This window comes from Chelonoidis abingdonii, chromosome 2 (genome assembly GCF_003597395.2).
Source record: "Chelonoidis abingdonii isolate Lonesome George chromosome 2, CheloAbing_2.0, whole genome shotgun sequence".
Classification (NCBI taxonomy): Eukaryota; Metazoa; Chordata; order Testudines; family Testudinidae; genus Chelonoidis; species Chelonoidis abingdonii.
This window is the reverse complement of record NC_133770.1, coordinates 216,288,564-216,312,792: the sequence shown is the minus strand read 5'-3', so window position 1 is coordinate 216,312,792 and position 24,229 is coordinate 216,288,564. Positions and strand designations below refer to the sequence as shown.

Sequence of the window (24,229 nt, the reverse complement as noted above, 5' to 3'; positions counted from 1 at the left end):
TTTATTGCCCGTGACCTGTCTGTGACTTTTACTAAAAATGTCCATGACAAAATGGGAAGGGACTGGGCAGCTGCTGTGGGAGTCCCCCTGCCACCACTGCAGTGGGGAGCTTCCAGGGTCCCCTGGCCCCACTGCCGTGGACCGGGAGCTGCAGGGTACCCCTCCCCCCAACCTGCAGCAGCTGGGAGCTGCGGAGTACCTTTGCTGCACATGGTAGCTGAGAGTTTGGGGGCCTGCAGCATCAGGCAGCGGGGGTACTTTACAGCTCCCTGCCACTGCAGGAGGCGGCAGGACCCTGCAGTTTCCAGCCACCAGGGCTGAAGTCATGGACATCTTTGGAAGTCACAGAATCTGTGACTTCCGCGACCTCCATGACAAAACCGTAGCCTTAATAATGGTACTGCAACAGCACAGGACAGCACAGTAGCAAACCATATAATTGCTAGATTTGCTCAAGACAAGTCTACTCCCAATTATGGCATCATCACCACTTGTAAACCGCTGTGAATGTAAGTGTGTGCGAATGCATGCCATGTTACATGCATGCTGGGGGAAACAGTTATCTAGTGTAGAAAAGGCCATGTGTCCCTATTACAAAATCACCATGCATCTCACTGTGATTGGCAGTCTCTGTTCAAGGGAGACCCACAACTAAAACGAAAGGGAAGCTGCAGGTCAAGACTGACACAGCTGTGAGAGAAGGCTTACACAGCATTTGCCCACTCTATTGTCTATGCCTTTAATATCTTACGTTTATGGTCACTACATTTTACATTAGTGTAGGGAAAGTGTCTATCCACACAGGGTTAGAAAATCTGCAACTCACTTAATTGTCCTAAATTCTGTCTAGAGCACATATTAAATATATTCAAGAAAACAACAATTTGTTGTGTACTAAATAATTTGTTTTAGTTTGCACAACAGAGGTAGTTTTCATGTAAATGTTGCAGTCCCCAAAACAATGGTGACAACGCATCTGGAAGCATCTGTCATGAAACTCTGAATGAAAAAAGGGTTGGGAGCCCTTAGAAATGGTTGCGAAAACAGAAGGTTTGATTCCTTAAGCAAATGAAATATTTGCAATGCAGAATGATATTTGATTTTCACAAAGGTGACCTTGGTCACAGGGAGGACAGAGAACAATATCACCCTTCAAATTCACCTCCTTTTCAGGCAGATTTACAAAATAGCACTGGCATTGACTCTAGATAGAGACTAGTCCTCTATTCCAACTGCAAGATAGACAGAAAACTGGCTACCAGCAGGAGGTAGGACATATTGGAGATGAAGGGAGAAAAGAAAAAAGTCATAAACAATAAAAACTGGAATGAATATAAGAAATGGCTTACCTAATCGGACAAGATACTGTATTGTTAAAAGAATCATGTTCTCCACACTCAGTAATTGAGCGCCAGTCAACCCCAAAAGATCCAAATCCTTGTTCTCCAGCTGTGGAATCTTGTAGCAATTCACCAGCAAGGGACTTACTACAATATCACCAACATTGCCATAGAAATAGGGTAAAGTGCCATAACCTTCAAAAACAACAATAAAAATACTCAAAACAAGCTATTATACAAAATCTTGCAATAGTTATGTTCCCTAACTTCTGTTTAATGCTACTTAGCAAAAGATGGGATGACAGTGACCAAACTGACATTATTACTATCTACAGAAGAAATCAAGTATGCCAATAGTGTATTATGCTATATATGTCAATATCGATTTACCAGAAGTTACTGTGATGGTCTGCCCAGCACCAAGATTGATATTTGTCTTTGAATAAATAATTACTAAGTAATCTGCTCAGTTGTTATCATGACCTTCAAATGCATAAAGCTCATATTACCAATAATTTAGTGTGCAAAATCTGCAGAACTGCAGTACAGAAATCTTAACCTGATAAAAGCAGCACATATTGAACAAATGTGCTTCAGACACTGTTGTACTGTTCTGAGGAACATCTTAAAATTTAAATGCAGATAAAAAGTGTTATTTTCATGAATGGTTTAATTAAGAGACATCAATTAATGATAGAATCTTTTTGGTAAGGTTAAGAATGACCAAGACAGAAACAGACTACTCTTTTCTCATGTAAATTTTTCAATCCTGGTACATCTGGTACTATACTACCAATAAGACACTTCCCCAGGGACACTAACATTGGGCCCACCTGAGAACTGCACTGCCAACTTGTCAGGAGCCTCATCTTTAATAAGGAAATGAAGTTATGGAAATTATAGAACTGTATGCTAAGGCCTAGACTTTCTCTAGGATGCACTTCCATAAAAGAAAAAAATACAAATTAACTGTAATCCTCACCTTGCAATCTTTATACGCGTAGCTAGCCCCATTAACTCGAGTGGAACCATGTATAAAAGAGCAGTTGTGTCACTAAGGACTTATAGCAATTTTCCACTACTTAATTTATGATAATTAAATCCAGAGGTCATATGAGTATATATGGTTCCCTAATATGCAGGGTGCTTTATACAAAGGGGTAATATTGCACTGAATGGAACAATGATGGAAATATCCCTTCAAATAGTGACACAAATCACCAATTTGAGTAAAATGTCTTTAATTATTATTATTTTGCAGTAACACACCTCAAAGGGACATTTCCAAATTAAAAGTCATATTTTTAATGTAACAGCAATGTCCTTACACATAGTACATTACTAACAACACACCTCATACAGGTGAAATATTTTAACATTCTAATTTATATCTTATTATTCATGCTGGCTGCTTACTTTTTCCATTTTTCCTAGTGTAGACATGGGGTAGGGGGAAGCTAGTCCATTTTGATTGGTCAGTTCAACATCAATTTCACTTTCTCTGTTTCAGGCAGTAGCATAAGGCTATAAGGTTTGGTTGTAAACACTGTAGAGGAATGTTTATTTGTCTGGGAAAACTGTTTGAATTGGAAAGTTGTTTTAATTCCAAGGAAATACATCTATTCTTAGATTTTGTAAAAGGCTTGTTTATACAAAACTCAATTTAGGGTCTAATCTGATCTGGCCAGGACCCTTTTGTATGTCAGGTCTTGGCAAAAATCATCCAACTTATCATAAATATTGCACAGTTAACAGAAGAGGCTCCTGAAAGTCTTATGAAACACAATCACCTTCTGCTGTACTTACGGGCTGATTACAAAAGTGAATTTCATTACCTCAAAAAACCTCAAATCCCAGGGGAAGCATGCAGTTATTCAAGAGGTACAGTGTTGCTTATCACAATGTAAAGCTTACCTATAAGAATCACTGGTCTGATTCCTGAGTTATTCAGCAGGTTTTCAGGAACAATTACAGTCTCCCCTGCAGGGATGGGTTGAGGCTGTAAAATTCCAGTTAACATGGATTGAGGAACTGGGACTGACAAAAGGGGCTCTATAAAATAAAGAAAGAAAAACTTCCATTACCAAAAGGCTCATACTGTGATTTGGCCCTATGAACAAACAACACTCTTGCAAATCACTAACTGCAATAAAATTCAAAATACCTTTGCATTTCCTATTACAGTTTTAAATAATTTAAATTAAGACCCAATATCCTTCCCTGGCCCCACTACTAAAATAAAACTTTTTTCTAACTACTGTATTGTTTCAGGGAGAAAAAAATCCAGGTTTGAATATGCATCTTGTAACAAAGCCAAGTACGAGGAAAAGTGTTCACAAAGGTCACTTTTCAATGCTACCTGTCAGCACAAAGAAGGAAGAGACCTCACTAACTTTTGACCTACAATATGTAGACCAAAATCTCAAAGCTGTTTGCATTCCACTTTATACCATTATGAAGTTATAGAAAGATGAAAACTACACTTCAGTCATGAAGGAACAACAGCAGCTTTCAAAATAAGAAAAGAAAGCACAGTGCCTCAGTATTATAATCGGTCAGTATAATACCTACTTCATAGAGATATTATGAGACTTCCTTAAATTGTTCATGATGAATTTTTCAATCCTCTGATGAAAGGTGTTAAAGAAATTCAACTGTTTTAACTGTGGGAACTTATCGGTTTCTAGAAGTCTGTTTAATTCAGAACTTTCTCTCTGGGAACAAATGCAACATGGGCGTGCAGTAGATCTATGCAAGTAAACTGGCAACAACAAAAGAGAAGATGGCTTCTGACCACATGCAACTGGTTTGAAAACTTCCATGTTTAAATGACAATTTAAAAATGTTGCTCATGTGTTTTGAAACTAAAAGTGTTTTCACGGTTACCACAAAAGGACTGAGTGATCGAGCGAGAGGGTATGAGACTGGGAGTCAAGAGATCAGGGTTGTAACTTTCTGTCTTACCTTCAGCAAGTCATTTAAGACAAGATCTTCAGAAATGGCTACTGATTTTGAGTGCCCATGTAAACACACAGAGGGCCATGCTTTCAGAGGTGCAGAGCCGCCCTCCACCAACTGACTACCACTGTGGATGTTCAACCTTTCTGAAAGTCAGGCCCAAGGTATCCCAAACTGAAGACCCAGAAATTGAGGCACCCAAAAATCATTGGCAGTTCTAAAAATTGGAGTCTTAACTTCTTGTCTCCCTTTCTCTAAAATGGGGGGAAAGGATACTTACTTTCCTTTGCAAAACACGTTGACTGCTTATAGCTGAAAAGTATTATTGTGGTAAGTAGTTATGTATTTTAAATTGCCACATTAGAATATATAAGTAGTTAATATACCTTTTTATTTAACCCTAACTCTTATCTCAATATGGATGCCAACATTACATGTTCTTGATGGAGTCCTAAGGATTTTCAATCCCCTCACTTTCAACGCCCTGTATCGTGGTCATCATCCTTTGAGCTAAGGATGACTTGGGATTTTCATTAATGCCATTTTGTTCTGAGTGGCCAAAATTAAACTATGTAAGACCTTCCCTCCCGTGCAGGAGCAGAGCATCCGCATCATGCTCTACCAGTCTGGGAAGTTACAATCTCAAGGTGAGGGCCAATGGAAATTGCATCTATTTATTTTTATATTTGTGTCTGTATGTGTATGTGTACACCCACCCATACAAACAATTTTGGAAACACTGAGTTATGCATGGTTAACCATGTGTTTGTATTACTACTATCCTCATCCTCACTTCTCCCGCTCCCCATTAACTGTCATGTTCATTTTAAATTAGATTGTAAGCTATCTGGGGCAGGGACCATGTCATCACACGTGTTTATATAGTGCCTAGCAAAACCAGACCCCACCCAAGTGAGACCTGAGGTCATTACTTTCAATAGAAGTAACTATATGTCCTGCACAACAGTTCATAGAAGCACTACCATGCCACTGAGTTGGATGAGCAGAAGTTTTAGTCATGAAAATTCACATAATTATTAAAGTTTTACCTGTTCTTGTAAGAGGCCGAATTGTAGGAACAGGTACAACTAAACCAGGAGGTGGGACTGGTGACCCAGGAGACCATCCCCGGTGTCGTTTCTTTGGTGGCCCAGAACTAGACATTGATGCTGCGAAGAAATAAAGGAAAAGATCATTCAAAATACTCTTCTTCCCACATTCCATTTACATTCAGATACACAAACTCTGGGCTGGATTTTGACCTCACATTGTTTTTATGTTGGCATAGTTCTACTGAGTTTAGAGTTACTCTCAATTTACATAAGGCCACATTCTGATCTGAGAAACACTAGTATCTATAATGAGGTATGTATCATAATCATTAACACTCAAGCCAGCAACACACAACATCTCAAGGGAAGAGTTGTGGAAACAGCTACAGTGGAAAAGAAAACAAAGCTACAGTTTTCAGGCTCAACAGCATATGCAGTAAAGAGTTTAAAATAAAATAATAAAAACACAGGTTTTCTTTTACCTTGATCTATCGAAAAACAGCCAGAGCTGGGGGAAGTTGAGTGAGGCATAGGCCGAGAGAATGTGGAGCTCAACACATTATTTCTTCCTCCACTACTGTTTCCGTTTGCAACATCGCTGTTACGCAGGGTAAGTGGAGCTGAATACAACAAAATACACAGAGAGAACAGCTTTAGACAATCTTTAAAACAAAATAACTCATATTTCAGAATGTAAAGCAAGAACAGAACAAGATTGATGACTGAGTCAACTTTAATCCTGGGGCAACCAGTGGAGAATAACTCAGGCATGGCAGCAAAATTCTGATCTTTAAGTAGGGCTTCTGTATTTTGGGGGAACAGGGGGAGGAGACTGAAACAAAACAAAGCCAAAAACACAACAATAAAATCTAGTATGAATTTTGAAGCATCCTTATTGAAAACTGAAAATGATAAATATGTTTGCCATTAATTTAGCTTCTAGAGATCTCTGGCCTCTTTATACATCTTTTACCTCACTTCTTAGGCTAAAAGTGATGAGTGATACAAATTTTTCAATAGGCAGCATGGAGAGATTTACATTTGGCTTGGTAAATTTTAGATTTCTTCTTCTGACGCCTATAATTTTTTGACTGTTTACCACAGAGTTACATCATATTAATGGGCAGTGAAGGTGGGAACAATTCAATTTAAAGTTATATAATTCTGCAATAAAAGGAGGCCTTACTTTACCTCCAGAGTCCTAATCTTCAACCACAGTCACCCAACAGGACATCATAATCCTGCACAAGTGTCTTAAAATTGGCAATTCTCAAATATGGAACCAGTATTAATATCTAGTTTATATGCCTGATTACTGATTTCATTATCCAAATGAGGTGTCTAGATATCCCATTGTTATTAAGGATTCACAATTCAAGCAATGAAAGAGTACTAACACTAGCCTTCCTTTAAAAGGAAGGTAAATTTCATGAAACATCTCTGAAGAGGCTACATAAGTCATCCATGGAGAACAACATGTAGACAGGTTAGGATTCTTACCTCTTTGACTGAGAGCTATTTAAAGGTGCCATGTCACGCAAGGTTGACTCCATGGGGTTGTTGTCTGTGTTATGGAGCTCAGCCAGGGAAATAATTGGTCCCCTTTAAAGTACAGTGACCAAATTGTCAAGTTTGAGAACCAGGACACTATCCAGGGTAGGGATACCGACGACAGTGCAAGATGTGCATGCGCAGAGTATTGAAGTGGTGCACACAAGTTTGAGGGTATGGATAACAAATGTACCCATTACTAGACAGACAGCTCATTACCCCACTTGGCTTTCTGTAAAGTATATTATTACCTGTGGCAAATGTCTTTCCTACAAGCTGCACAGACAAAGCCAGTGGTTTCACTATGTTCTTGTTCCGGGATAGGTCTTGAGTTCCACTTATATTAACAGCAGAAGATGATTTTGCTGGACTGAATACTGAGGAGTCTGACAAAAAAATTGTTTGATTAAATAACTATTTGAAAATATCTATAGACATATCCGTACACCCCTGAGAAGTCATCATATACAGACTCATCTTACAAATAACTACTACTACCTTAAACTTATATACTGTTTTTCATCCAACGATAGAAAGCAAGAAAAAGAGAAAGTGAGAGTGAAAACAAGAGATGAAAGCAATAGAGAAAGCCAGAGCATTGAAATTTTGTTTATCACATTAGCAAAGAGCAAACATAATAATTTTATATATCTGGATGATCTGATACTATATGGACTGTCACAAAAGAAGATACAGCAATTGATGACACATGTAGAAACATTTGATGAACATATAAAACTACAGGTTGGCTTGGCTAAATGTGTGCCAACATCTGTAAAGAGGACAAAATGGGTACAAGTTAACGAAGGTACTATCCAAGATCTCTCGCAGCATGATCCCTATGAACAAAGTGAGGAAAGGATACTACAGATGAATAAGAACTAATCTAAGAACAAAACTCAACTTGAAGAATTTGATCCAAGCCATTAATATGTAGGCAATACCAGCAGTATGATACACTGCCAGAATGATCAAATGGAATCAAGAGAAGAAAAAATTTAATATCTAAACAAAAAAGCTCCTACAGATGCAGAGTGATGAACATCAGTCAATATATGGGCAGGATGTATGTTCAATGATGTGATAATGGAAAAAGGGTTGCTATGTGTGGAGGAGGAAAGTGACAATGAATGACAACATCAAAATACATGAGGAGTCAGTAACAGTAAAAGATCATCTGGTCATGATAATAAGCCGTGGCTAAGTGTACATCCCAATCCAAGAAAGAAAGGAGAAAGCAAATTGTCAAAGAATGACTCGAAAGATTTACATAGCAATCATTGCACGGACGGTGGCAGAGAACAAGCAAATCCATTAGCAATAGAAGATCTACAAGCCATAAGTCTGTTAAAGGATACCTGAAAAGAGAGAGAAAAAAATCTCATAATGAGCACACGAGCGCAGTCCTTAAGGCTTAATTATGTTCTAAACAAAACTGACCAATAGAACTCCACACCGAAATGCAGAATATATTCAAAAAAGGAAAAGATGATGTAGCACTTGCTGAGCATCTGCAGGAGCCTGGCTGCGAGAGAATATATGAACAACACAATGAGGTCACCAAGTGTCTGCACTGGAAGCTTTGTGGCAAGTATGGAATTAAACAAACTATGTGGTATTATGACCGTCGAATCAAAAGTGCCCTAGAGAATAAAGAAGCTAAAAGGTTTTACGGGATCTGGCAATTGTCACAAACCGAACAGTGCAGGAAAACAGGCTGGACATAGCTATAGAAAAGAAGACAAGCAAGACCACGTTAATTGATATCGCCATACCAGAAGACAGAAATATAAAAAAGAAACAAGAAGAGAAGATGCAAAGTATTAAGAACTGAGTCACAATGTGGAACAATTATGGAAAACTAGATGATCCCAGCAATTATTGGAGCACTTGGAATGGTCCCTAAAGGGCATGAATGAGTACTCAAGAATGCATTAGTAGTGCAAGACATCACAACCAGTGCTTTTAGGCACTGTGAGAATTTTAAAGGAAGTTAAAAGAGGACTATATTTTTAGCACCTAAAATAAAGGAATTCTGTGGAAGGTTTAACAAAACTCTTGACTACCCAAACATACAAAGTTGGATCATGGTCAGGATTTATATAAGAGTCATGGTAAATTTTAGACAGTATCTTTCTCCTTTTAATGCTTACAGATCTCGTATGTTGTGAAGGCTATTTGCATAAAATAAAGTCCTCATGATGTAACACTGAGGGATGATGATACTACTACCACTAAAAACAACTCTTCATCATGCTTAACACTTACATAACCTATATATCATTTTTCACATTAAAAATGCTTTTCAAATATTATCTAACTGTTCTTCACAATAGCTCAATGGGATAGGCAAGTAAACATGATTGTCTCATTTTATAAACAGGGAAGCTGAAGCACAGAGGTTAAGTGTCTTCCCCACAGCAACAGAAAGAGTCTGTATCAGAACTGGGATCAGAATTCAAGGGTTCCTGATTCCATGTCTTATCTTCAAACTACTAGAACACACTTCCCTTATAGCACTTCACAAAGGTGGAGAAGTATTATTATTCCCATTTTATAGATGGGGAAACCGTAGAACAGAGAGTTTAAATGAATTGCCCAAGATTATATAACAAATCAGCAGTCAAATCAGGAGCAGAACCCAGATCTCTAGACTTCAAGACCCCTGCTCTAACTATTAGACATTTAATACCTGCAACTTTATTCAGATCAAATTCTACACTTTGGACACAGGCAGCTCTAAACTCTTACAACATAACGATGAACTTTTCTGAAAGAATGTTAACTGGATTTCACTGGATAAATTAATCTGCAAAAAGTAAGCAGTTTATGCTAGGTTCCACCTACACGTCTCCATACTCAAACAGAAAGAAAACAGAAGGCAAAGACATTATCAACCTGATCTGCCAAATTGATATACCTTGAAATACACCACTCGGGGAACAATGGGAGGAGGAGAGAGACTATTTTGCCAGCTGGAATAATCAAGGTTGAGAATGGTCACAGGATCTCTGACTCCACTCCAGCAGAATGACTTGTCCCATTTTCACAGGAAATATGCCAAATGGCTGACCAATTAGCACAAGGTCAGAGGCTCTGGTGAAACCTGATAGTCTATTATTAAATACACCGCAGCAAATGCATCTGCCAATGCCTCCTTCAAGTGGGCAGTGTAGAAGCATATGGAAATTGTGTCTCTAATTAATATTGATATATGTATAGTCTATAACCTATACACACACACACACACACACACACACACTTGTGGATTTGTGTGTATTTTCATATGCACTCACAAAAAACCACAAAAGTGTATTGTATAAAGGTCTGGTAGCAATGCCCATTAAGGTTGCCCTACACTTCCCATTTTAATATCCTATAGTCAGTTGCTTATAAACTTTATGAAACTCACTGCTTGGGTTGAAATTTTCCATGCTAGGTGTCTGCTTCTGGCTGAATGGTTTTGGAAACTTTAAGCAAAAACAGTTCAGCCATTTCCAAGAACAAAACCAGGGGAAAATACATTTTTCCCATATTAAAAAATTCTGGAGACCTTTTCTCTGAAAAGCGCTAGCACCCCAATGCTTTGAAGAAATGTCTTGAAATTTGGCAGGAGAGTGTCCTTTGTGTCAAGGATGTGCCTTTTGCCATCCCTATAAAAATCCTCCCAAATTTGGCCCAGTTATACCTGTATGAAAAACTCCAGTTCGCACAAGCTTATTAGAGACTTCTTGAATATTTGCACCTAAAATCTCCAAAATTCTAACCTCTCTGAGCATGCTCCATCCCCTCCCAACTCCTAGTGCTGACTGGATCTACGCAAGTACCATCCCCACAGAGTGAATGTGCATGCCCTATCCACTCATAGCTCACCCATGGTGACAGGATGGTCCATGCACTATCCCCACAGAGTGACTGAAAACTGAGCCCCTGATCCTGGACATTAGGACTTTCCCTGTAACGGCTGCTACGAAGTACAGTAGGCCAGGGTAGGCTGGGCTGGGCTGGGCACTGGAGCTGAAAGCAAGGAGCTTATCTATCCTGTCTGCTCCATGACAACCCAGGCAGCATGGAGGAGGAAGCCATCTGCTTTTAATGCAGAGAGGGCAAAAGATGGACTGGAGGGAAGGGAGAGAAGTAGACAGACAAGGAGTCTGATGAGACTGGGACTGGAAGGGTTGGAGAGAAACAGAGACTAAGAATTAGAGGGGGAGACTGAGGCCGGCTGGACTAGGAGATTGGTATTGGGCACCAGGGGAGGAGAGGCTGGGACTGGTTGGGCAAGAACACTGAACTGAAAGCCGATCAGGCCAGGTAGTGAGGATGGGGGAAAAACAGATCTGATAAGGAGCTGGGGAGAAGGACTAGGAACCAATGGTGGGGGGAGAAGAGACAGAGCTGGCAAGGAGTTGGGGTGTAGTGGGAGAACTAGAACTGGCTGGGCAAAGACTCTGGGACAAGAAGAGAGAATGGAGAGGGAGCCAGACTGGATGAGGAGCAAGACTAGGATTAAGATGATCACATATTGATTTTCCCACAAGACACTTGTCTCACTAAATGCACAGGGTGGACCTGCTCTGGGGATGAATCAGGGTTGTGTAGTGAGGCTGTTGTCTATAGAACTCCTGTCTCATTTGTTGTAGAAGTTTGAAGGTGCATAATGAACGAGGAAGAGGACTATAAGAGAAAGGAAGGTCTCATGGAACACTGCCCTGGAGAACTGGATTCGGACTCTGAGATTCTATCCATGTCTCTGCAACAGGGTCCCTTTGTGATGTTAGGCAAGTCACTTAATCCAAACTTCTCACAGGAGGTAGCTAATTGTGCATTCCTTATTTTCTGTGTGCCCAACTTCAGACTGTAGGGCTTGATCTGCAGAAGTGCTGAGCACTCACACCTACAAATGAAGTCAATGGAAGCAATGCTTCACTACATACAGTGCTACATAATACTAAGTACTGTGAAAAAATCAGGTCCTACACATCTCAAATTCAAATTTGACCATAGCCTCTCTGTGCCTCAGCTGTCCATCTGTAAATTGGGGATAATACCACCCCTTCATGTCAGAAGGGTTTTGTTGAGACAAATTAATTAATATTTGTGAAGCACTTGGATATTCTTGTGATGGGCACCACAGATAATTTCCTATGAGGAAATGAATAATTCTATATCCTCAGAGATGAGTTTGAAAAGTGTGCAGTAAATAAGGTCTGGGGCCACACAGTGAAAAATGAGGAGAAAAAATATTGGATAGCTACTCATTGAGCATAGTCCAGCCTATATACTCAATGAGGAAGTGGTCCTGTGGAAAAAACAGTATGTGATCATGTAATTTAAAGACTTATCATAATTAATCTTTGAAGAATTACATTTTTATTGGTAAATGGCGGTAAATGTCAATTTCCCCGTATACACACAAATCAATGAAAAGGTATTTCTATGGATAATAATCAAAATTTACACACAGCTAAAGAAAGAAAAATGTTGCTTATAACTTGTTAGAGTTTGATTTAAGGATATTTACTTTGTACACTTTGACATATGATTTTGACAATTGTTTATTAACAGTTATAAAGCTTTATGTTTTTGAATCTCAAGGTCTCCTGTCATGAAATAATTATTGCTTGACCCTCTCCATAATTTCCCACAGCTCTGAAATTTAAATGGATAAAAACTGAAAAAATGCTTATAAATAAGCATTGATATGTCATCAAAAATATAAAAATATACAATTCCACTTATTGTAATCATAATGCACACAACAGGACCATACTAAGGTTGCACAGGCAACCTCAACTCAGGCATTTCCTACCTTTGACATGTTTGACTTTGCAACCTTAATTTTCTTTTAACCTGTGTATATAGCTATTTGTATAATAGTTATATAACTTCTAAAGTAGCTAGGGCCTTGTACTTGAGTACTTCCCTCTGTCTAGCTTTGTAACTAAAGTCCATATCTTAAGAAAGAAAAATGGTGATAAAATGAACATAATTTCAGAAAGCAACCTAGTTTCAGTACACCTACCTGAAAGCAACAGACAAAGGTAGTTCACCTCAGTGTATGACTAGCTATGGAGAGTTCCAGGGAGAAACCTGAACTTTCATCACAGGTGGTTTGCAACAGTACTTATACACTACAAACAAATATGGTGGGGCTTTTTCCCCCTTGTCAAGTGGAATTTGTATTTTGAATGTGGCACTATCTTCACTGGAAGGTAACAATGGTAGGAGATAAAAAGGGTTTGATAACTGTGACCTGAGAGAACAAATAGTGATACAAAAGGACAAGTAGAAAGAAAATCATGGTGAGTTGATAAGGAGAAAGCAGTCTATAAAAGATGTATCTATTAACTTGTCAGCTGCAACCCAGACAAAGCTGTGTAAATATTAGATTACTTGTCACGCCAAATAAAATGGGATTCTCATGTGCCTGCACATTTTTCATGCAAGGACCTGGCGGCCAGGACACCACAACATTCTCATTCCAGATTAGAAGTATAGTCTCCTAAATAGGAATAAACCCCAACACCTCAGTCAAAGTGTCCCTGAACACACTGACTAATATTTGCAACACCAATAGCAATGCTAATGTTCAATTTTTATTGTTCATTTATTGTCAGCAACCCTTGTAAGCAAAAGAATGATTGAAATAAGGCTTTGGGTTTTTTTTTAATTTTGCATGGTCTAAAATATATGTGGCCAATTAAAATTCCTGGATAACTCAGATTTTTAGACATGACAAATCCTGTTGTTTTTACATCATTCAGAGACAGCAGAGATGTGCACTCCATTCAATCATAGCTCATCTGAATAAAAGCCTCATGTTTCCAAAATCTATCAAATAAACAAAAGCACATGAACTCCAATAGATAAATCAACTTCAAAAATGCAACAACCTACAAAGCACAGCAAAGAAAAATCACCTTTTGAGTCCAGAAGGAAAGCCCTTCTAGGTGAGTCTGTTATGGTTATTAACAAACCTCTTTATTTCTACTTAAATTAATGTACAACTCCAAGAGGTAATAATTTCAAAGATTTGGCAATATGGCTATGATGTGTCTTAGCTCACTTAGCAAATCACTGCTGTTTATCATTACTTTTACCACACTTCAATTGTGGGAGTCAAACATTAAAAACAGAAGGCTACTTTTTCTCCAGTGAGGAAAAAGATGTCAATTCAAGGTACCCATTCTGTTAAGGACGCTCACTATAAGTAAGTATTTTACAACAAGATCTGGGACCTCAGTAAAAAAGATAACTAATCAAATTGATTAAAAAAAATTAACACTTTCAAACTTCTATTAAGAGCTAAACTTATCCCCGTCTCATCTGGTCCTTAATATTCACAGTATAAATTTTGAAATATGTTTTCTATCTTTATTGATACATGCTAAAAATCTACTTTGCAATCCCATGAAACATGTGAGGTACTTTACCACTCCCAGCGGTCATTTCTACAGCATACAGCACTTTCAGCCCCTACCTGTCTGAGTGAATCCTGATTTGTATCCATTAGCTCTTCCACTCTCTGGGGTCGTGGATGGTGACACTGAAGAATTTGGTTTAGCAGAATGGCTAGCAGCAGATGATTGTCTGCTTCTACATTCTGGAAGTGAAGCAGCTACAGTACATATTAACAAGGCCTGGTTTTCAGTGCAACAATTTACTGCAATGGTGTTAAACATTGACAAATGTAAAAATACATACAGTATGACATGCAATAAATAGCAAAGTTCAGCTAAAACATCTCCCAGGATTCAACCAACTTAATTTAAGTATTTAGTTACAAAAACCTCCCCCATTACATTCATAACAAGGGGCCCTCAACTTAGAGTTGAAGATATTCACTCAAGGTGCACCCAGGGTGCAAAACAAGATAGCAAACCTGAGTACATGTGATCCCCCTTTCCATTCCCTGGAGAACAGTGTTCCCAGCTTTTATCTTAGAGTGCACTTTGTGGAATTAGTTTTTCTAAGGGTGCTAGCATGAATTTGTAAGTGATTACATCAGCAGAGCAGTCCAGGAACTACGCCTAGAGAATAAGCTGAGAGCCACTTTGCCAGACCCCGGAAGGAAACACTCAGACATAGGAAGGGGTTATCAGGCTGATGGACCGCTTTATTTCCACGGAAGGGGGGGATTTGAGGCCTCCTCTGGGGATGTGGGGAGGGGATAGAAGAGAAATGGGTAAGAAACTCTCTTTTTACCTAAATCTTTAGCCTCTTGGGTGAAATCCTGGCTGCACTGAAAGCAGTGAGAGTTTTGCCATTCAGTTCAATGTGGCAAGGATTTCGCCCCCTAGCTTTTTAAATACTTAAACCCAAAACTTTTAAGGCTCACCCAACACTACATAAAAATGTTCTAAAATCTGTAAGTATGCTTCTAGCAAATGGGTGATTTTTTACCTTTCCAGCAGATAAGGGGTCCCTTTGACAGTACACCTTGGGAGCTTCTTACTAGGTAGTACTTTAAGTGCTTCTGCTTCTTTGGCTGAGTGGTTAGTTTCAGGTTAATGTGGTTGGAAAATTCTGTGAAGTATCGAAATCCCCTTTCTCCACAGCCTATACAATTCCCAGAAAACCCTGGAGGAAAGGGGAGAGGAAAAAGATAAACAAACAAAATAAATGCCTTTTGACATATACTGGGAATTAGGCCATTTTAGCCTTACCTGAATCTACTAACTGGATACACCCATTCAGATATCTACTGTAAGCTTCACACACAGCACATGAATGACAGGAAGACAGACAGAGACAGAGACTACAGAAACAGACTTTTGCTGCCTCAGCACTTTGTTTGAAAATGCCTTCTCTCCAGCTGTTACTAATTTAGGCCCAAAAGCTATCCCCAAATCTTCCACACAGTTCCTCAGAAGGGAGCAAATTCTCAGAAGAAAGCATGATAGGTACATGAAGACTGAGAAAGTGATTACACAGGGTAATCCAACCCCCTCCATGTTGGTACCTTTCACCGCTACCCCTAGCACATAGTGGAGTATCAGCTCCAAGAAGCATGCTTCCTTTCTCAAAACTGTGACTGATCCACAATATTCTGTATAAAATTAAGGCTGCCTAAGGCAGCCTTAACACCCAGGGCACTCTGAAATTCCCCTTTGGTGTTCCTGAAGAGGAAGCCTTCAAAATGTGGGTGGGTGCGGGTGAGGCAGAGGGGTGCACACTAAGTAATATCTTTGCATTATTAAGTTCTCAAATGTAAAAGTGTAACACGTGTCCTGGTTGTTTTCTCATGACTTATGATTTCCCCCCTTATTAGGGTCTTAAAAGGGCACAAATAAGAAATCACTTAATCCAAAATCCTTAGTTCTACTGAGACAGAAATTCAGAGCTTTCATTAAATTTAATAGATTAGGAATACAGTCAAAAACTGGGCAGAAGCCCATTTGATCATAGAGAAACTAAATTATTTTGTGGAGAGAGCTGAATTACACGTTTGAACTAGGGTTTGTATGGTAGGACTACAGAATTAGGGTCATGTAATTTTCACTGAGGCCAATGAGACTTGTGCACAAGTAGAATTGGCTTCTGAGTAAAGGATGGGGAAGGCTAACAATTTATTCCTAACCATAATGCCCTGCATTTGGCTTTATTAAAACATGTTTGAATAAGCCCAGTTTATCAATCAAGATTGTTCTGTACAACTGACATATCATTATTATTTGCCATTCCACTAATTTTTGCATCACTTGCAGATTTTACCATCAACACTGATAAAGATATTGAAGAGCATGGGGCCAAGAACAGGTCCCTGTAAACAGAGGTGCTGTAACTAGGGGTGCTGGGAGTGTGGCTGCACCCCCTACCTTGAAGTGCTTTCCATTATATACAGGATTTACAATTTGGTTCAATGGCTCTCAGCACTTCCACTATACAAATTGTTCCAGCACCCTGGCCTGTAAGACTCCATTAGAAACACTTCTATTTGATGGTGATTCCCCATTAATTACTTTTTGAGAGCTATCTATCCATTTAATAGATGTGACACTGATTTTTGCATAATGATAATTTTTAAAATCAGTGTCATGAGATACTATGTCAAATGCCTTACAGACGTCCATGTCAACAGTTAAGTTTATCAGTCAAACTTGTAATCTCATCAAAAAACAATATACAGTTTCTTTGATAAGACCTATTTTCCATAAAACCATGACTGGCATTAAATTATATTGCTATCTTTTAATTCTTTACTGATTACCTTCCATGATTTTGCCCAGTCAAGCTAACTTGCCTATTAGTTCCCTGGATCATCCTATTTACCTTTTTAAATACTGCACAATATTATTTTTTTTTTCTCCAGTGTTCCATGATTTATTTAAAAAAAAAAATCAATAACAGGGCCTCAGAGAGCTCCTGAGACAATTATTTTAAACCTCTTGTGTATATTATTACCATGTCTCATATACTTTTAAATTTTTAACGTTAGTAACTCACTGGCAGAACAGAGATGAGTTGTTGGCTCATTACCAAATAAGAGATGATAAGCAAGAAGAGGCTAAACTATGACAGTAGGGTCTTAAAAGGAAAGACAAGTAATTTGTAACATGGAAGTGGAAAAGGTGGAGCCAGAGGAGGGATGGGGGGAAATGGGGGAAAGGGCAGGTAGGGTGATGTGATTGGACTGATGAGCCAAGATGATGATATTGGCAGTAACATTTTGAATGGATTACAGGCGAACAATTTGGCATTTGTCAAGGACAAAAACAAGGAAGCTGCAATAGTTAGGATGTAAGATAATGATGGCCTGGACTAGAGTTTTAGCTAAATAAATCAGTTAAAGCTTTAGTGCAATTTCTTGTCTATTGGAAAGTCCACCTCAATGTATTCCAGGCACCAGAGCAATGGGGAAGAGAGCGATTGATGGTGCCAAAAAACCAACAACCCTACGTCATTTTTTATTGGTCTGTTTACCCAACAGTCATAAGCCAAGTGGGCAAGGCAGGCATGCAGACGTGCATTTCCAATTACCAAGAAACATTACTGTGTTAATTAATCTTTTAATTATTATAAATATAATCTGTGTCTGCTTATCCATATTTCTTATTCATGAAATGAAATTTTTACTCACTGAATGGAGGATAAAAATTGACTATGTTTCACATTTATGTCCCAGAGCTGCAACAGGCTTTGTGCGAGTGGACTCCTATACCTATGTAGAGCCCCAGGCAGTTAACTGCAGGACCAGAGCCTTATTTTGAGCTTGCTTTTCAAAGAAGTTCAACTATAGATTTAGTTTCAGAAATACAGAACTCTCTTCAACATGATACTAAGAAAAATTCATTTCTTGAGTCAACTTAGTATAACTTTAAACCAACCTTTAGTTATCAATTGTTGTACGAAGAATAATGATGAAAACCATTTACCTAAAAGTGCATTTTTTCCATGATCATCTGGCAAAAACCGCTTGTCAACAGCACAGACTAAAATATGCTCAGGAAGATTTGGAGACTTGGCTCCAACCAGCAGGAAGCCTGCTGGGATATCAATTTGTTCCATGCACAGCGATACTAACCGCAAATCCTTGCCTGCTTGACAAAAACCTGAAAAGGAAAGATATGTGATTAAACTTTTATGAGTGATTTGTGGTCACTTTCTCTTTTGTTTGTTTCAGCTATGCAAAGCAGCCAAGAGAGATGTTTCTCATTATTATCTAATTTAATTTTTTTTTATTTTTAGAAAATATGTACTTTGTGTAAATGTATCATTGTTTAGAATCTAATCCAAAGCCCACTGAGGTCAGGGGAAAGACTTCCCTCAAGCTCAGCGTGGGATTTGGATCAATAATAACAACAATAATAAGGATACAAATTCTCTGGCAGGGGGCATCAGAGAAAATAAATAGCTATTATTTACCTAAAAGGCTTCTGACTGGAGAAAGCAAGTAAAACTACAGAGATCAGAAATCAAGTGGCTAAGAAGCTGATACCGTTTCTACTGTTCAAGCCCAGTTTTAAATAGAAGAAACACTAAAACACTCAAACTTATGAAAAGGCCCTACGGTGTGCAAAAGTCATCGCGTGTTTCCTTTCCATCTATACCGCACGTCACTTGAAACTAAACAAAAAAAAAAAAGTAATGAGTTCATAAAAACAAAACAAAACAAAACTCTTAAATTATTCCCAGGAGTTCTATCTTCTCTGCATCTCTCTTTAGATTGTAAGCTTTATAAAGGGGACAGTCTTTAACTTTGGGTCTTGGTGCTAAACATATTAATAACAAAAAAAGACTGCTATATATCCAGTGTTTACTAAGAAAAAACACTAAAAAATCTTCAGTAGTTTATGAAATTTGACCCTAAATTATACCTACACCAACTCTTTATACTCAAGGACACAAATAAAAAAAAATTCAGTGATATATTATTCAAATAGAAGGGGTTTTTTTGCGGGGGGGGTCCAGTTTCTATTTTCTATCTATGTATTACATTGACTGTTATCTGTATCTATAGATGTAGATAGATATGTTTATAAACTGTTACTGCTTATGTCAGGGGTTCTCAAGCCGGGGGTCAGGACCCCTCAGGGAGTTGGAAGGTTATTACATAGCGATTGCAGTCAACCTCCCCCCAAATCCTGCTTTGCCTCCAGCATTTCCAATGGTGTTAAATCTATTTTAAAAGTGTTTTTAACTTATAAGTGGGGGTCACACTCAGAGGCTTGCTATGTGAAAAAGGTCACCAGTAAACAAAGTTTGAGACCCACTGGCTTATGTGATGCAATCCATTTTTCAGCAGTTTATACCGTTTTCTTTGAAGAAAAAGAGGCGTGGAAACACTCAGGTCACCAGTAGGTTTTTCAGAAGACTGTTGCTGTTTGTTTGCCCCTGCCCTCATAAAAAACTAAACTCAGCCATATCAGACTTAAAGACATTTTTCAAAATTCACAATTTGTTTGTTTAGGCATTTTTGAAATTTCCAATTTTTAAAAAAACTAAAAAGCAATTTCTGAGTTAAGAACAAATCAGAAAGAGAGAAAATTTGTTGTGTTATCATTGGTTCATAATGTAAGTTAACATGATAGTGAAGTTGAGTTTTGTGTGTTTGCGTTTAACTTTAAAAATAAAAACTCATCCATGGGCCAGTCAACCAGCAGCTGTATTGGATTTACAGGGATCAAAATGATTGGCCACTTTCTCTGCTGGCATAAGTCAAGGCAGCTCCATTATGGATCTCAAACTATTTGCAACAGAACAAAATCTTGCCCTACTCTCTCCCCGATTAATTTCTAGTTCCGCTTTGAAGACTGAGATGACAGACACCAGAGGAAGCCATCTTCATCTCTTCTCCTCCTCCACAGGAAGGGATATAGTGACAAGGGACCTTTGGGCTCTCTCTTCATAGGGAATGAAACTGTTAGTGGAAGCATTATAAAGCACATTTATAAATGGCTCATGCTAACACAATTTCAGCACAGGTTGCCTTGCTAATGTAGAGCACACACAATAGCTTCATAAGCCATTTTGCTAATCTGGCTCTATGCTAGTACGTCCCTACCTAATTTTCACTTCTACAGATGCAGGAAAGCTCGCCCATCTGTCAGCTGCAGCAGGAGGTGGTAAGTAGTTTTGTTTCAGGGCATTAGCAAATATGTGGTAGGCAGGTGATAGGACGCTCCACTATTGGCTGACAGGGAGCATGGTCTTTCCTCTGCCACAGTAGCAGAACCTTCCTGGTGTGCACCGAAGTAAACCTGAAAATCCTTTTCCAGTGCCCATTTGTGCATATACAGTGAAGTTTACCAAAGCACAGTTTCAAAAGGCTCTACTGTATTGGCTGTAGCAAACTATTATAAACCATTATTAATTCAATTTTAACAGCCACATCCAAGGTATTACCATCTATGATGTAAATACTAAAAGGCATGTGTACTTTAATACCGTACATCCTTATCTTGTAAAAAATCATGCATCTACATAACCTTACCCTTAAGTAGGGCCAAAACGGCATCCTCCACACAGTGTTAACTCACATACGTGCACAAGTTCACACAGGTGAAGGTATTCCAGTAGCATACAGCCTATTCAGTAAAAGAAAATACTAGCCTATGCCTTGGTCTAAAATGGCAAAATTACCCACTGATGACAACAGGGGTCAGCAATGAGTAATTTTGCTATTATACAAAAGGCTTATGATACAACAGATGTGATTGTTTTAAACAGGGTTTTAACAATTACTCCTTAGTATTGTCTTAACTAGGAAATTTTATCAAAAAAGTTCCCAACTACACTAACACTGACTGTTGGCGCTTTATGCTACAATGTGTTACTGTTAGCAACACTAGGATATCTAGGGTACCCAGAGTTTTGGCAATCAATAGTTTTCGGCACTGTTTTAATCTGACTTGCCAAAATAGGTAGGCATCACTGTGCTAAACATCTTGTTAGCAGCTAAAACCCCACCTAAAGCAGGACTACTAATGTTCTAACGCTAATTCAACTGAACTCAGGTTAGCACCAGTAGGAATGTTTGGATAAAATTACATAGCATGCACATCACTCTGACTGAGACAGGCCTAACAAATCACATTGAAAAGGTGTTGGTAGGAACACAGTTTAAGCTGTGTTTAGGACAGATTCATGCCATCAGTTCTGATGAGGTCTCAGTGTGAAGGAGAGAACAGGAGATCCTCAAAGCCCTAGAAGGAGCCCCAAGGGGAAAAAGCAACCAGGAATAGTTCATAACATTTTAACAGTCATCTTCTGAGCATGTACCACTGCAGCAAGGCACATCTGTGTTACACCAGAATATCTTAGCCCCAAAGTCCCCAAACTGTGGGGTGTGCCCCCTAGGGGAGGGGCATGGAGGACCATCCCAGGGGGTGGGGCACGGCAGAGCCTGGGCCAATCCCCATGGGTAGCAGGGAGGGAGTGCCACTCAGCCCCCTCCACTTCTCTAGTCCAGCCCCCAGCCGCAGCCCTGGCTCTCGTCCCCAGCCTCAGCCACTGACTGTCTCTCCGTTCCTGGCCTGAGGCCGAGGGCAAAACCAGAGCGGAGCCATACCTGGCCATGGCCTGGCTGCCAGCCCCTACCACAGTCCAGTCACTGCCCCGGTCCTGGCCCCAGACCCACCCCCAGTGGCAGCCTCAGCCTCTGCCCCCTTACCCTTCTCCATGTCCCCCACCCTCACAAGCCACAGCCCTGCTCGGGCAGAGAGGGCACTGATGGGGTAAAGGGGCGCAGGACTCTCAAAAGTTTAGGAACTACTGTCTTAGCAGTACAGATTGAAACTAGCCTATGTATGAGAGGCTGATACTATAGAGTCTAGAGACAATAGCATCCTCTTATTTGAGAGGCTGTTTTATCTGCATAAATTTCATGCTCCCTATTCAATTAGGATAAATAAATTCTATTATATAAATGCTGTACACACACAGCCTATAATGGTACATACTACAATGTAGATAAGTCTTCTAATATTTACACAAGATAATAGATGAGAAGCTGCCATTACTATATACTTAGATATTCACAAGTTCCCCAGTGAACTGCAAACACTTCTTATGGAACTGGTACAGTATACTGTCACCATGCATACCTTTATAATTGTTCTCCTGTATTATCTTTTGCTTATGCTACTAAAAAAAATAGCTCCACAAATGCAAAAACCAGAAAGATATTTGAACATAAAACCAACATTTAAACAAGGTTTACCATCTAGCTTAAAAATTTAAAAAGCCATGAAAAAACAGAGGTGATGTTAAAAGTTTGTCTTTATGCTGAGGGTGAGCCATGGAGAAGGTTGAAGAAATGACAGCAATAGGTTGCACTGAGGACTGATTTTCTTATTTTATGCATTTAATTCACACTCTTTAAGGCTGAACTTTTAAAGGGATCCATACTTGGCTTCCATTTGTGTGAGAAACTTTAATTGATAGCTGTTAGAGACATGTCTATAAAGAAAATATTTTTATTTACAAAGACTTTAGGGGATTTTGTTTTTGCATATCAATAGCCGAATCAGAAAGAGTAGATTAATAATTTTGGCCAGGTACTTCTGTGTTAGATTAAAGTAAGAGATTATCAGAGAATACATATCTGCTCTGTGAAGAAAAATCTTGAATTTTCTTCCAAAATAATATAGACAGTATCCCCAAGAGCCATCCATTATTCTTCTTTCCCACCCACGCAAGGATCACTTCCTTAGCAACAAAATGATTCATTTGCATGGAGTATTTTTGTTAATTGTTTTCTCAAAAAATTCCAGTCATAACATTTTATTTTTCTGGCAAGCCAGAAGTTCAGAGCGCTAATTTTTTTTCCTCCATGATTTTGTGTTGATAATTAAATATCAAATATATACAGCTATATCCATGTAAACATCAATAAGGGACACATTTTCATAATCTGACCTCTAATTTGTGCTTGTGTAACTTGTATGCATAATTTTTTTTAGATTTGGTTCATATCAAGTCTATTTCCACTATATATACGTTCATTTATATAGGGATTTATACATGAAAATTCTGTCAAGTGACAGTAGGTACAAGTTTTTCACACAAATGACTGTAACTTGTACTATAAAAATGATGCATTCACCAATACAGGCTAGATTTGGAAATTTAGCCCTTTATTCTTATTTGCATGGATACAGGTATCTGCTTATGTATAGGTACACATGAAGAGTGTGTGTGGGGGGGGAAACTAGGGCTGTCAAGCGATTAAAAATATTAATCGCACTGTTAAACAATATTAGAATACCATTTATTTAAATATTTTAGGATTTTTTTCTACATTTTCAAATACGTTGATTTCAATTACAACACAGACCACAAAGCATACAGTGCTCACTTTATTTTTATGACAAATATTAGTGCTATAAAAACAAAATAAATAGTATTTTTCAATTTACCTCATACAAGTACTGTAATACTATCTCTTTATCATGAATGTTGAACTTACAAATGTAGAATTATGTACAAAAAGTAACTCATTCAAAAATAAAACAATTGGTTGGTGGCCAAAGCATGAAGAGGCATACGAATGTTTAGCATATCTGATGTGTAAATACCTTGCAATGCCAGCTACAAAAGTGCCAGGCCAATGCTTGTTCTCACTTTCAGGTGACACTAAATAAGAAGGCAGCAGCATTATCTCCCATAAATGTAAACCTTATTTGTCTTAGTGATTGGCTGAACAAGAAGTACGACTGAGTGGACTTGCAGGCTCTAAAGTTTTACATTGTTTTGTTTTTCAGTGCAGTTATGTAACAACAAAAAAATCTACAGTTGTAAATTTCACATTCACGATAAAGAGATTGCTTTACAGTATTGTATGAGGAACCGAAAAATACTCTCTCTTTTGTTTATAAATTTTAC

The 24,229-nt window shown here is 38.6% G+C and overlaps 1 protein-coding gene across 4 annotated transcripts in view; it reads right to left on the bottom strand.

Annotated features, from left to right (window-relative positions):
• GREB1L (GREB1 like retinoic acid receptor coactivator) overlaps positions 1 to 24,229 on the bottom strand; it is a 140,461-nt gene that overhangs the window by 90,677 nt on the left and 25,555 nt on the right. For 3 of the 4 annotated variants that reach the window (XM_032795792.2, XM_032795793.2, XM_075062964.1), the window contains 8 exons: positions 18,280 to 18,456; positions 15,308 to 15,484; positions 14,385 to 14,507; positions 7,153 to 7,287; positions 5,833 to 5,970; positions 5,348 to 5,467; positions 3,255 to 3,392; positions 1,350 to 1,535 (listed from right to left, as the gene is read on the bottom strand). In XM_032795792.2, the coding sequence (XP_032651683.1) occupies positions 1,350 to 1,535; positions 3,255 to 3,392; positions 5,348 to 5,467; positions 5,833 to 5,970; positions 7,153 to 7,287; positions 14,385 to 14,507; positions 15,308 to 15,484; positions 18,280 to 18,456 (1,194 nt within the window). The remainder of the gene's footprint in view (positions 1 to 1,349; positions 1,536 to 3,254; positions 3,393 to 5,347; positions 5,468 to 5,832; positions 5,971 to 7,152; positions 7,288 to 14,384; positions 14,508 to 15,307; positions 15,485 to 18,279; positions 18,457 to 24,229) is intronic. The other variant, XM_032795794.2, reaches the window with a different exon arrangement.